We start from the raw sequence: 13702 nt of genomic DNA on the forward strand, positions 1-13702 counted from the left end.
TGTAATTTTTCTTTCGTACTTTGTAGGCAGTTGATACCAGGTTACCTTTTAATTATTTTCCGAATGTGTTAGTTTACTATATTCTTTTTATTATGAATGATATTTCTTTTATCAACTAATCAGTTGATTTACTCGCATTTGTGTGTTTGATCTGCAATTTGTAAATTATTGACAGTGACAAAAAACCCATTCCAGAGAGAGGGCAGCATTATACACTCCTGGAAATTGAAATAAGAACACCGTGAATTCATTGTCCCAGGAAGGGGAAACTTTATTGACACATTCCTGGGGTCAGATACATCACATGATCACACTGACAGAACCACAAGCACATAGACACAGGCAACAGAGCATGCACAATGTCGGCACTAGTACAGTGTATATCCACCTTTCGCAGCAATGCAGGCTGCTATTCTCCCATGGAGACGATCGTAGAGATGCTGGATGTAGTCCTGTGGAACGGCTTGCCATGCCATTTCCACCTGGCGCCTCAGTTGGACCAGCGTTCGTGCTGGACGTGCAGACCGCGTGAGACGACGCTTCATCCAGTCCCAAACATGCTCAATGGGGGACAGATCCGGAGATCTTGCTGGCCAGGGTAGTTGACTTACACCTTCTAGAGCACGTTGGGTGGCACGGGATACATGCGGACGTGCATTGTCCTGTTGGAACAGCAAGTTCCCTTGCCGGTCTAGGAATGGTAGAACGATGGGTTCGATGACGGTTTGGATGTACCGTGCACTATTCAGTGTCCCCTCGACGATCACCAGTGGTGTACGGCCAGTGTAGGAGATCGCTCCCCACACCATGATGCCGGGTGTTGGCCCTGTGTGCCTCGGTCGTATGCAGTCCTGATTGTGGCGCTCACCTGCACGGCGCCAAACACGCATACGACCATCATTGGCACCAAGGCAGAAGCGACTCTCATTGCTGAAGACGACACGTCTCCATTCGTCCCTCCATTCACGCCTGTCGCGACACCACTGGAGGCGGGCTGCACGATGTTGGGGCGTGAGCGGAAGACGGCCTAACGGTGTGCGGGACCGTAGCCCAGCTTCATGGAGACGGTTGCGAATGGTCCTCGCCGATACCCCAGGAGCAACAGTGTCCCGAATTTGCTGGGAAGTGGCGGTGCGGTCCCCTACGGCACTGCGTAGGATCCTACGGTCTTGGCGTGCATCCGTGCGTCGCTGCGGTCCGGTCCCAGGTCGACGGGCACGTGCACCTTCCGCCGACCACTGGCGACAACATCGATGTACTGTGGAGACCTCACGCCCCACGTGTTGAGCAATTCGGCGGTACGTCCACCCGGCCTCCCGCATGCCCACTATACGCCCTCGCTCAAAGTCCGTCAACTGCACATACGGTTCACGTCCACGCTGTCGCGGCATGCTACCAGTGTTAAAGACTGCGATGGAGCTCCGTATGCCACGGCAAACTGGCTGACACTGACGGCGGCGGTGCACAAATGCTGCGCAGCTAGCGCCATTCGACGGCCAACACCGCGGTTCCTGGTGTGTCCGCTGTGCCGTGCGTGTGATCATTGCTTGTACAACCCTCTCGCAGTGTCCGGAGCAAGTATGGTGGGTCTGACACACCGGTGTCAATGTGTTCTTTTTTCCATTTCCAGGAGTGTAGATATGTAACATTGCATATTACAGAACATATTTCTGTTAAATTAACAAGAAAGTCCAAAATCTTTTGGAAACGCGAAAGTGATAAAAAAATATTTTTAAACAACAGCATGTGACCCTGCTATGTTAGATTTCGTAGCTCGAAACCTCTGTCCACTACAGCGTGCTGAATTTCTAATCGTGTCCTTCATCCTAGATATCCTGAAGGCGTGATCCATCGATATATCATTACCTGACATTTAATTATAGCAAATCGTACCAAGAACGACATGCACGACGGCGTGATGAAAAGTTCTGATTCCGAATTTTTTATTCTGTTCTCAATATCGGTTGAGGTATTATATGTCACACATATTCGGCAAGTTGCGACCGTCTGGCGCCAGAGGGCTCCGAATTGTAGCGTGTAACATGGTGATGTGTAACGTAAATATGTCGGTGCATGAGAAACAGCGTGCTGCAATCGAGTTTCTAACCGCAGAAGAGTTCGTTCACACATGGAGCATCCTCACTTTCAGCGTGACGATGCCAGACCACATACGAGCGCTGTGACGTACGCCTCGGGTTCACTGTCATCGATCATCCTCCATACAATTCCGACTTGGCCCCATCCGATTTTAATCTGTTCCCAAAACTTGAAGAACGCCTTCCAGGACTTCACTTTGGTAATGATGAAACGGTGTAAGCAGATAATGTTGTGGCTCTGTCAACAAAGTCACACATTGTACAGGGATGGTATCAACAAACTGGTCTCTCGTTAGGGGAAATGTGTTCATGGGCGGGGTGACTATATTGGTAAATAAATATTTAGACACAATGAATAAAGATGTTGAATGTTAATAATTTTTTTTACTTAAAAATTATCAGAGTTTTCGTATAAAAATTTGGAGGCAGTACTTTTCAGCATGCTCTCGTATTTGATAAATCTTCTAGATCTTATAATTAATTTTCCCCGAGACATTTAAGTCTCATCTTTATGTACGATAACTGTGGAAGCTGAAGAAATGATTAAAATTTGTGCCACGGCAGGGACTCGAACCCGTCAAATACAAGGGCGTGGTGAAAAGTAATACCTCCAAACTTTTATGCGAAAAGACTGAGACGTTTTTAAATTAAAACAAACTTTATTAACATTCACCATCTTTATTCATTGTTTCTAAATATTTATTTCTCAACATAGCCACCCCGCCGATGAACACATTTCCCCAACGAGAGACCAATTTGTTGATACCATCCCTGTACAATGAGTGACATGTTGACAGCAAGGAAACTCGGGTTCGAGCCCCGGCCGTGGCACAAATTTTAATTCATTTCTTCAGCTTCCATCATTATCGTGATAAATCTTCAACACACTGTTGCCTCTAAATGGCGTACTTTCATAACATGCAAGTTATAATACCAAAATAACCAAATACCAACATTCCTTAACAATCACTATGATGGTTTTCACCTTTTTGTTACGACAAATTGAACCAATACCTACGCCTTTTCGTGAGATCCTCAATGTGCTGGTGTACTGGAACATAATACACTCCTGGAAATGGAAAAAAGAACACATTGACACCGGTGTGTCAGACCCACTATACTTGCTCCGGACACTGCGAGAGGGCTGTACAAGCAATGATCACACGCACGGCACAGCGGACACACCAGGAACCGCGGTGTTGGCCGTCGAATGGCGCTAGCTGCGCAGCATTTGTGCACCGCCGCCGTCAGTGTCAGCCAGTTTGCCGTGGCATACGGAGCTCCATCGCAGTCTTTAACACTGGTAGCATGCCGCGACAGCGTGGACGTGAACCGTATGTGCCGTTGACGGACTTTGAGCGAGGGCGTATAGTGGGCATGCGGGAGGCCGGGTGGACGTACCGCCGAAGTGCACAACACGTGGGGCATGAGGTCTCCACAGTACATCGATGTTGTCGCCAGTGGTCGGCGGAAGGTGCACGTGCCCGTCGACCTGGGACCGGACCGCAGCGACGCACGGATGCACGCCAAGACCGTAGGATCCTACGCAGTGCCGTAGGGGACCGCACCGCCACTTCCCAGCAAATTAGGGACACTGTTGCTCCTGGGGTATCGGCGAGGACCATTCGCAACCGTCTCCATGAAGCTGGGCTACGGTCCCGCACACCGTTAGGCCGTCTTCCGCTCACGCCCCAACATCGTGCAGCCCGCCTCCAGTGGTGTCGCGACAGGCGTGAATGGAGGGACGAATGGAGACGTGTCGTCTTCAGCGATGAGAGTCGCTTCTGCCTTGGTGCCAATGATGGTCGTATGCGTGTTTGGCGCCGTGCAGGTGAGCGCCACAATCAGGACTGCATACGACCGAGGCACACAGGGCCAACACCCGGCATCATGGTGTGGGGAGCGATCTCCTACACTGGCCGTACACCACTGGTGATCGTCGAGGGGACACTGAATAGTGCACGGTACATCCAAACCGTCATCGAACCCATCGTTCTACCATTCCTAGACCGGCAAGGGAACTTGCTGTTCCAACAGGACAATGCACGTCCGCATGTATCCCGTGCCACCCAACGTGCTCTAGAAGGTGTAAGTCAACTACCCTGGCCAGCAAGATCTCCGGATCTGTCCCCCATTGAGCATGTTTGGGACTGGATGAAGCGTCGTCTCACGCGGTCTGCACGTCCAGCACGAACGCTGGTCCAACTGAGGCGCCAGGTGGAAATGGCATGGCAAGCCGTTCCACAGGACTACATCCAGCATCTCTACGATCGTCTCCATGGGAGAATAGCAGCCTGCATTGCTGCGAAAGGTGGATATACACTGTACTATTGCCGACATTGTGCATGCTCTGTTGCCTGTGTCTATGTGCCTGTGGTTCTGTCAGTGTGATCATGTGATGTATCTGACCCCAGGAATGTGTCAATAAAGTTTCCCCTTCCAGGGACAATGAATTCACGGTGTTCTTATTTCAATTTCCAGGAGTGTATATTGATAGGATGTATTTTACAATGTAAAACTAACCACATAGAATCTTCAACTAAAAGCGACGAAATCTAATATGGCGTCTCCCTAATTCTTCGGCCAAACCAAACGATCACGAAACTTGATAGAAAGTTCCTACCGTCTTCATACTGAAAGCACATCACATTGCCTCACTCCTTGTAAACTATTACCCATCGTACCCACATATTCACGAACCGTGTCAGATATACCGGGTGATCAAAAAGTCAGTATCAATTTGAAAACTCAATAAACCACAGAATGATGTAGATAGAGAGGTAAAAATTGACACATGCTTGGAATGACATGGGGTTTTATTAGAACCACCCCATATTGCTAGACACGTGAAAGATCTCTTGCGCGCGTCGTTTGGTGATGATCGTGTGATCATCCGCCACTTTCGTCATGCTTGGTCTCCCAGGTCCCTAGGCCTCAGCCCGTGCGATTATTGGCTTTGGGGTTACCTGAAGTCGCAAGTGTATCGTGATCGACCGACATCTCTAGGGATGCTGAAAGACATCTGACGCCAATACCTCACCATAACTCCGGACATGCTTTACAGTGCTGTTCACAACATTATTCCTCGATTACAGCTATTGTTGAGGAATGATGGTGAACATATTGAACATTTCCTGCAAAGAACATCATCTTTGCTTTGTCTTATTTTGTTATGCTAATTATTGGTATTCTGATCAGATGAAGCGCCATTTGTCGGACATTTTTTGAACTTTTGTATTTTTTGGTTCTAATAAAACTCCGTGTCATTCCAAGCATGTGTGTCAATTTGTACCTCTCTATCTACATTATTCCGAGATTTATTCAGTTTTCAATTTTATACTGACTTTTTGATCATCCGATATTACTGACCGCTTGTGAATGTGCGTCCTTACCTGACTAGCATCTTCTCTACAAGCTCATCCGTGGGAGCTGGCTATCATGCAAGCAACTCGGAAGTTCACGGTGAGAAACGTAACTTGTAAGTTCTACAATTTCTTGCCATTTTCGGGACAGTTACTTTTCGAGCCTCTTTATTCTCATAAAGCTATGTGCAAAATTTGGAAATTGCTGTATGTGAAAACTTTAACAATTCTACTAAATTTTTCTATGGAGGGAGGTGGCCGTGACCCGCATAACCGCCTCCCCCCACCTCTCCCTCACGGATCGGCGGCTGTCCTAACCACTTCTGTTGTCGTTAAGAATGAGTCTTTTTCTTCGTTTTTGATTATTAAATGAAAACTTTTGTAAGTAGAGGTTAAGATTTTGAAGCAGATAAATAATAAGAAGTTGATGTTGTAGGACTGGGTCTGGCAGAGGTGGGCGCAGCAGCGGCCAGGGCTGCTGGCCACACGGGCTGAGCTGCATGTTCGCCACCCTGGGCTGCACGCTCGGCCTCTTCAACATCAGCCGCTTCGCCGTCTTCAGCGTCCAGTTCGGCGGTAAGTCTGGGCTCACGACTAGCCATAATTTGTAGGATGCATGCACGTTATGTGAATGTTCGCGGAGTGATGCGGTCTGACCGCACGCGATACCCTGTCATTAAACAAAAAGCAGCTCTGTGGATGTTCGGACGTACAGCCTTGTATATTATTCAGGACCGAGATGCTATACTTGGCCTACTTTGAAGAGGAATGTTTCTGAATTGTGAAGGATGAGAACAGTAGCGAAACATTTGGCAACATGCTGTGTGTAGTGATCGAGTAATCCCGGCTAGTGCTTACTATCACGCCAGTCCCTAGGTAATCGACACAATGAGATAGAAAAAGTCGCAAAAGAGTATCTTACATTATTACAGCTGTTTTGCATAAATGACATATTTGCTTGTGAAAAATAGAAGAAGGCAAACGAGGAAAACTAATAGCAACTATTCATACGAATTGAAAAGCTTTGCTCTCGTTAAGTTCCCTGTTCTCTTGCTTCTGCGTTCTGGTATTGTTTACTACAAATGAGATACTTTTTCTAGAGGGGGAACAACTTCGTTGTAATCTCATCAAATAAGTGGGTGTAGTATCTTCACCAATTTCCAAAAAAAGGAAATTCATTTTTATTTATTTATAAGATGAAGCATGTAGTATTTCGAGGCTATTAACGACAGAAAGTTACCATTATTTAATTAGAATACATCAATAGTTTTGTTGCGAATGCAGTTATTTTATTTTCTATTCCTGGCCTCTCTCTTCCTCGTCAGAAAAAGATGTCTTTTTTTTTTTCAAGTATTAAGAACTACATTTTATTTTACCCAGTGTAATTTGTGCATACTTTTAGTTCGTCATTTACAAAAAATAAAAATAAAAAATAAAAATGGAAAAGTTGCTAAGCGCGAGCCTAGCAACCGAAAGGTTGCAGGATCGTATCCCCGTCGATCCACGGAAATTTTTCAGTCTACCTTTAACCTAGCCTTCACCTGTCAGTGCTCTAAAGATCCACCAGGAGCGAGAAGTGGTTCTGATTCCACATTAAACTGTAAGTCCACTTTCCCCAGTGGGTTAGGGACACGCTATTCGCCAAAGTACTGGCCTACTGAAAAGGCGTAAACCAGGCCATTAGCCACACTAAATTACTATTATGCCCGTTGTTATATGTAGAGTAAGAAGTCTTCTTTTTCATGGCCTTTATCCCATATCCTCACGGGGTCAGCATGTCAATTGTCGGGTTTCGCAGTGGTAGTGGTAGACGATAGCCAGGAACCAAGTTCGCCATGCTGGCAAGAATTCCAATAATTCTGACAACTCCCAAATTACCAGCCTCTCCCTTGGCTTGTAAGTATTCATAATGATCGGTATTTAACGTATAGTTCTATCGTAGATGGCCAGCCATTTTCAGTTCCATCCATCAAAAACATAGATTAATTGGTAAACATTGGCACATGCAAAAGTGGATGTCGATCCTGGTATTTATTCTACTAAGGTGCGAACGCATTGATTATTCGTTGGGATTAGGATTTGAACGACGAGATCAGACTCACACTTCGCGCACAGAAAAGCCACAGGTCACGGCCACAAATCATGGTTTCACATGCCACGAAAGAGCGTTTATTCTCCTGATGCTTGACTTTAAATAATGGAATGATCACCTCCATTGAAATCTGAGTTAATTAATGGATCCTAACCGAAAAGGAATTTATATTAGATGATCTCGTGAGAGCACGTCTTACTCTCCATGTATAAACGGCCAGAGAGCTGCATTTCAACTTTTTATAAATCTGCGCCATCCGCCGTGTGACATGCGCATCTTCACAGGGTGGGGCATGGGGCCAGTTGTCAAGTGCTCAGGAGGCGCTACGATCGGGAGTGAGCCAGCAAACTAGCAAAACGCCAAAACGATTCTTGCCTTGTTCCCACTGAAATGCACTAGACAAAGTCTGAACACACAATGCAGTGAAAATTTCCGCAGCTTCCCACCGTGTGTTTTACTTCACCAGTTGCAAGATGTGCTTCTAAAGAGAGCAGGACACACATTGTCTGTAGTGACATAAGGCCACAAACCAGGTTTGAAAATAAAATTCAACTGAAAGTAATCTAGCCACAGCAGAGAAAGAATAAGACAAAACTAGCCTTATTCCCCAGTTACAAATTCACATCCAATTTCTCACTCGTCCACACATCAAATAGCTTATCCACAGTGGGGATACGGAGAGGTTAACACACGTTGCTGATGTGAAATACAGAGAGAGAGAAAAAAACAATGCAGTTCTTCTTCCACATAAATGGTGTTGCTCTTAAGATTGATGCGCATTTTCTCTGGTGTTTTGGTCGATATCTACACTGTGTAGCTGGAGTCAGCCAGACAATTACTGCTCATCTACATCTACATCCACATCTACATCATTACTCTGCAGTTAAGGGCCTTGCAGAGAGTTCGTAGGACCACCTTCAAGCTATTTCTCTACCGTTCCACTCTCGAACAGCGTGCGGGAAAAACGAATACGTAAATCTTTCTGTGTCAGCTCTGATTTCTCTTAATTTATTTTGATGATCATTCCTCCCTATATAGGTGTGCGCCAACAAAATATTTTTGACGCTCTGAGGAGAAAGCTGGTGATTGAAATTCCACGAGAAGACAATGTCGCAACGAAAAAACGCCTTTGCTTTAATGATTGCCACCCCAGTTAACGTACTATATACCTGGCAATCTCTCCCCTATTTCGCGATAATACAAAACGAGCCACACTTATTTGAACTTTTTCGATGTTCTCTGTCAATCCTTTCTCATGCGGATGCTACACCGTACAGCATCACTCCAAAAGAGGACGTACAAGCGTAGTGTACGCAATCTCTTCAGTAGACCTGTTGCGTTTTCTCAGTGTTCTGATAATAAATCGTAGTCTTTGTTTCGCTTTACCCACGACATTATTTATGTATTCGTTCCAACTTAAGTCCTTAAATATTACGTTGAATTTACAGCCTCTAGATTTGTGGGGTATAACGTGTAGAAGGGGAACGAGTTCTTTCGCATAATCTTTGTACAATATTACACGTATCTCATCTGGCCCTGATGCCTTTCCACTGCTAAGCGATTGTACTCGTAGTTGTTTTTCTATTCCGCGATCGATTATCTCAGTTTACGCCATTTGGACGTTCGTGCGATGATTGAAAGAGGAGTCTGTGTTACGAACTTCCACGGTAAAACAATTTCTGAAGAACGACTTCAGTGTTTCGGTCCTCTCTCTGTTGTCTTCTGTTTCGCTGCCAGTATGGTCTCTGAGTGTATGGATAAATGATTTCGAATCGCTTACTGATTTTGGATAGGACCAAAAGCTCTTAGTGCTTTTATTCACATCGATTGACAAAATTATGCTTTCAGCGTCATTGAACGCTTCTCTTATTCCTCTGCTTACTCTCACTTTCGCTTCGTCCAGCTTTTGTTTGTCAGCAAGGTTTCGACTTGTCTTGAATCTGAGATGAAGCTCTCTTTGTCCAATGAGGTGTAAGAATGTGACACAACAGAGATAAGGAATCTGTGAACAGCCGCAGTGTGCAGCCGGGCGGTCTGTGGACTCCCAAGAGACAACTCGTCATGTGTGGGCCGCGCTGAAACCAGCATCTCAGTATCATCATTGAGAATGTAATTAAACAAAGTGTGAATACGTTTCTGATCTATGTACTGCGTATTAAAATTCTGCGCTATTATGTACATTGCGAAGTTTATTATATTCTTGATACACAATAGGATATTAGTTTGAGTTCTAAGATTGACAAAAATTTCACAAAAAATCCGGAGTTAAAAACGGCATGCCAATTATGGCTTCTCCCAATGAACAATAGTTTTCACCATTTTTTAAACTTTTTATGACCTCCATCACCCTTTACAGACCAGCCTGTTCTTTACATAATGCCTTTTTCGACTTGCTTCTTCAGTTGTACTATGACTACTTCAGATTTTGTTCAAAATGTAAGCTGTTGAACAGTGTATTTCCTAAATTAAAAATTTCCATTTATTCTTTATGTCTTGAAACTTGATTTAACCTGTTTCATTAATAAAGAAATCACACAATAATAAAATGAAAGCGTACATTAGAATCTCAAAACACAAACAGTGTGACAATTGAATGGTTTAAATGAAGCAAAGTAAAACTCATGTCATTTTCTTGTGGACAATTCGTGGTACTTACAGAGAACTTCGGCATCCCTCAAGAAGCTTGACACGTTTGCTGCTTTGCCTGTGGCGGATGAACGGTGGGTCTTATGAAGCATCACTGTTTAGCCATCACAAACAACCCTCAGGAAAACAAAACACCTCTGCTAACGCTGTCCGGAATAGCCTTCGCCTTCTACAGTGGCTCTAGGTCTATCGGGAATTGAGCCCAAATATTATAGGCGAGCAGTTGCATCGATGAAATATTGTGCAAATTACACCATACGATCCGCCGGCAAACCCTAGAAGTGTATTTATAACAGATCCGTCGGGAAAGCATGAAGAGTCACATAGATGAATACATTACAGTCCCTAACTCAGTTTCACAATGCCAGCACCGTTATGATGAATTGTAAGTAAAAATTTATATCTCCGAAACTATTGAAGTTATTGATTTGAAGCCGGCCAGCCGTTATTGCCGAGCGGTTCTAGGCGCTTCAGTCCGGAACCGCGCTGCTGCTACGGTCGCAGGTTCGAATCCTGCCTAGGGCATGGATGTGTGTGCTGTCCTTCGGTTAGTTAGGTTTAAGTAGTTCTAAGTCTAGGGGACTGATGACCTCAGGTGTTAAGTCCCATAGTGCTCAGAGCCATTTGAACCATTTATTCGAAATTTTAATAGTGTAGTTGTGTTATTCACACTATTTGGTATACCAAGTATGAAAAAGATCGATTGATGTTATATAGTATTTATTCAGTTTGTAGAGTATGTGTAACGCATTGCACGCAGTGACAAGAAAGTACGCGGGTCGCACTGCCTAGTAGCCAGCGTCAGCTGTGCCAGCATGAAAACCAAAATCTGTTCTCCTCCCGGCTCCACACTTTCAATAAAGGATGACAACGCGTAATAATTTGCTACGTTACAAGGCGGACGACGCAGTCACTCAGAATTCACTATGTTGCTTACTCAAAAAATGCAGTTTTTGCGCCATTACTGAAAAGTAGGAAATGAAAAAATCATTACGTGTTTGCATACGATCTCTTCGAAAAATTCGATTGACGCAAAACAGTTCTCTGTTGCACACCTTTCTTTTCTTAGTATCCAGATTGTTTCTACATCTCTATAGATACTCCGTAAGCCACCGCACGGTGCGTGGCGGAGGGAAACCTGTACCACTACTATTCATTTCCTTTCCTGTTCCACTTGTAAATAGAGCGAGGGAGAAACGACTGTCTGTATACCTCTACATCAGCCCTAATTTCTCTTATCGTATCTTGATGGCCCTTACATGATTTGTATGTTGGCGGCAATAGAATCGTTTGGCAGTCAGCTTCAAATGCCAGTTCTCTAAATTTTCACAACAGTGTTTCTCAAAAAAAAAAAAAAAAAAAAATCGCCTTCCATCCAGGGATTCCAACTTGAGTTCCCGAAGCATCTCTGTAACACTTATGTGTTATTCAAAGCTACCGGTAACAAATCTAGCAGGCTGCCTCTGAATAGCTTCGATGTCTTCCTTCAATCTGATCTCGTACGAATCCCAAGCACTCGAGCAGTACTCAAGAATAAGTCGCACCAGTGTCCCATATGCGATCTCCTTTACAGGTGAACCACTCTTTCCTAAAATTCCCCCAATAAACCGAAGTCGACCATTCGTCTTCCCTGCCACAGTTCTCACCTGCTCGTTTCATTTCATAACGCTTTGCTGTGTTATGGCCAGATATTTAAACGACGCGACTGTGTCAAGCAGGACACTAGTAATGGTTCAAATGGCTCTGAGCACTATGGGACTTAACATCTATGGTCATCAGTCCCCTAGAACTTAGAACTACTTAAACCTAACTAACCTAAGGACATCACACAACACCCAGCCATCACGAGGCAGAGAAAATCCCTGACCCCGCCGGGAATCGAACCCGGGAACCCGGGCGTGGGAAGCGAGAACGCTACCGCACGACCACGAGCTGCGGGCTGCACTAGTAATACTCCGAGTATTACAGGTTTGTTCTTCCTATTCATCCGCCTTAACTTACATTTTTCCACGTTCAGAGCTAGCTGCTATTCGTCGCACCAACTTTAAATTCTGTCTTGGTCGACCTGAATCTCCCTACAGTCACTCAACTTCGACACCTTACCGTACACCACATCATCATCAGCAAACAAGCGCAGATTTCTGCCCACTCTGTCCGCCAAATGCCGGCCGGTGTGGGCGAGCGGTTCTAGGCGCTTCGGTCTGGAACCGCGCGACCGCTACGGTCGCAGGTTCGAATCCTGCCTCGGGCATGGCTGTATGTGAAGTTCTTAGGTTAGTTAGGTTTAAGTAGTTCTAAGTTTTAGGGGACTCATGACCTCAGATGTTAAGTCCCATAGTACTCGGAGCCATTTGAACCATTTTTGTCCGCCAAATCATTTATGTAAACAGAGAACAGCAGCGGTCCTATCACATTTCCCTCAGACACGCCTGACGATACCCTTGCACTGATAAACACTCGCCGTCGATGATAACATACTCGGTTCTAATACTTAAGAAGTCTTCGAGCCACTCACATTTCTGTTAACTTATTCCATATGCTCTAACCCTCGTTAACACCCTGCAGTGTGGCACTATGTGAAATGCTTTCCAGAAATCCAGGAATATGGAATCTGCCTGTTTCCCTTCATCCATAGTTCGCAGTATATCATGTGAGAAAAGGGCAAGCTGAGTTTCGCACGAGCGATGCTTTATGAAACCATGCTGGTTCACGCACATAAGCTTCTCAGTCTCCAGGAAGTTTTTTATATTCGAACTGAGAATATGTTCAAGGATTCTGCAGCAAGCGTTAGGGATATTGGTCTATAACTTTGCGGGTCCTTTCTTTTACCCTTCCTATATACTGGAGTCACCTGCGTTTCTTCCAATCATTTCGGACTTTGTGCTGAGCGAGAGATTCACGGTAAATGCAGGTTAGGTAAGGGGCTAACGCCGTAGAGTACCCTTTGTAAAACCGAACTGGGATTCCATGCAGACCTGGTGATTTATTTGGTTTCAAAACTTTCAATTGTTTCTGTACGCCGGCCGGAGTGGACGAGCGGTTAAAGGCGCTACAGTCTGGAACCGCACGACCACTACGGTCGCAGGTTCGAATCCTGCCTCGGGCATGGATGTGTGTGATGTCCTTAGGTTAGTTAGGTTTAAGTAGTTCTAAGTTCTAGGGGACTTATGACCACAGCAGTTGAGTCCCATAGTGCTCAGAGCCATTTGAACCATTTGTTTCTGTACGCCAGGGTTGCTTATTACCATGTAATCAATACAGGAATCTGTCAGATGATCAAATGACAGTATGTTTGCACGATTCTCACGTGTGAACGATTTTGTGAGTGCGAAATTTAAATTTTCGGCTTTCGTTTTGCTATCTGAAACTGCCACAGCAGACTAGTCAACAACTGACTTAATGGAAGCCTTAGACGCACTTAGCGATTTTACATAGGACCAGAATTTTCTCGGATTCTCCGCCAGATCTTCTGCTAAGGTGCGACGGTGGTAGCTGTTGAATACCAT

General features: G+C 45.0%; 1 protein-coding gene across 1 annotated transcript in view; it reads left to right on the plus strand.

Annotated features, from left to right (window-relative positions):
• Positions 1–13702, plus strand: part of LOC126248816 (sodium-dependent transporter bedraggled) — a 777714-nt gene that overhangs the window by 674938 nt on the left and 89074 nt on the right. The window contains exon 9 of the mRNA XM_049950225.1: positions 5895–6034. Coding sequence (XP_049806182.1) covers positions 5895–6034 — 140 coding nt within the window. The remainder of the gene's footprint in view (positions 1–5894; positions 6035–13702) is intronic.

Source organism: Schistocerca nitens, chromosome 3 (genome assembly GCF_023898315.1).
Source record: "Schistocerca nitens isolate TAMUIC-IGC-003100 chromosome 3, iqSchNite1.1, whole genome shotgun sequence".
Taxonomy (NCBI): domain Eukaryota; kingdom Metazoa; phylum Arthropoda; class Insecta; order Orthoptera; family Acrididae; genus Schistocerca; species Schistocerca nitens.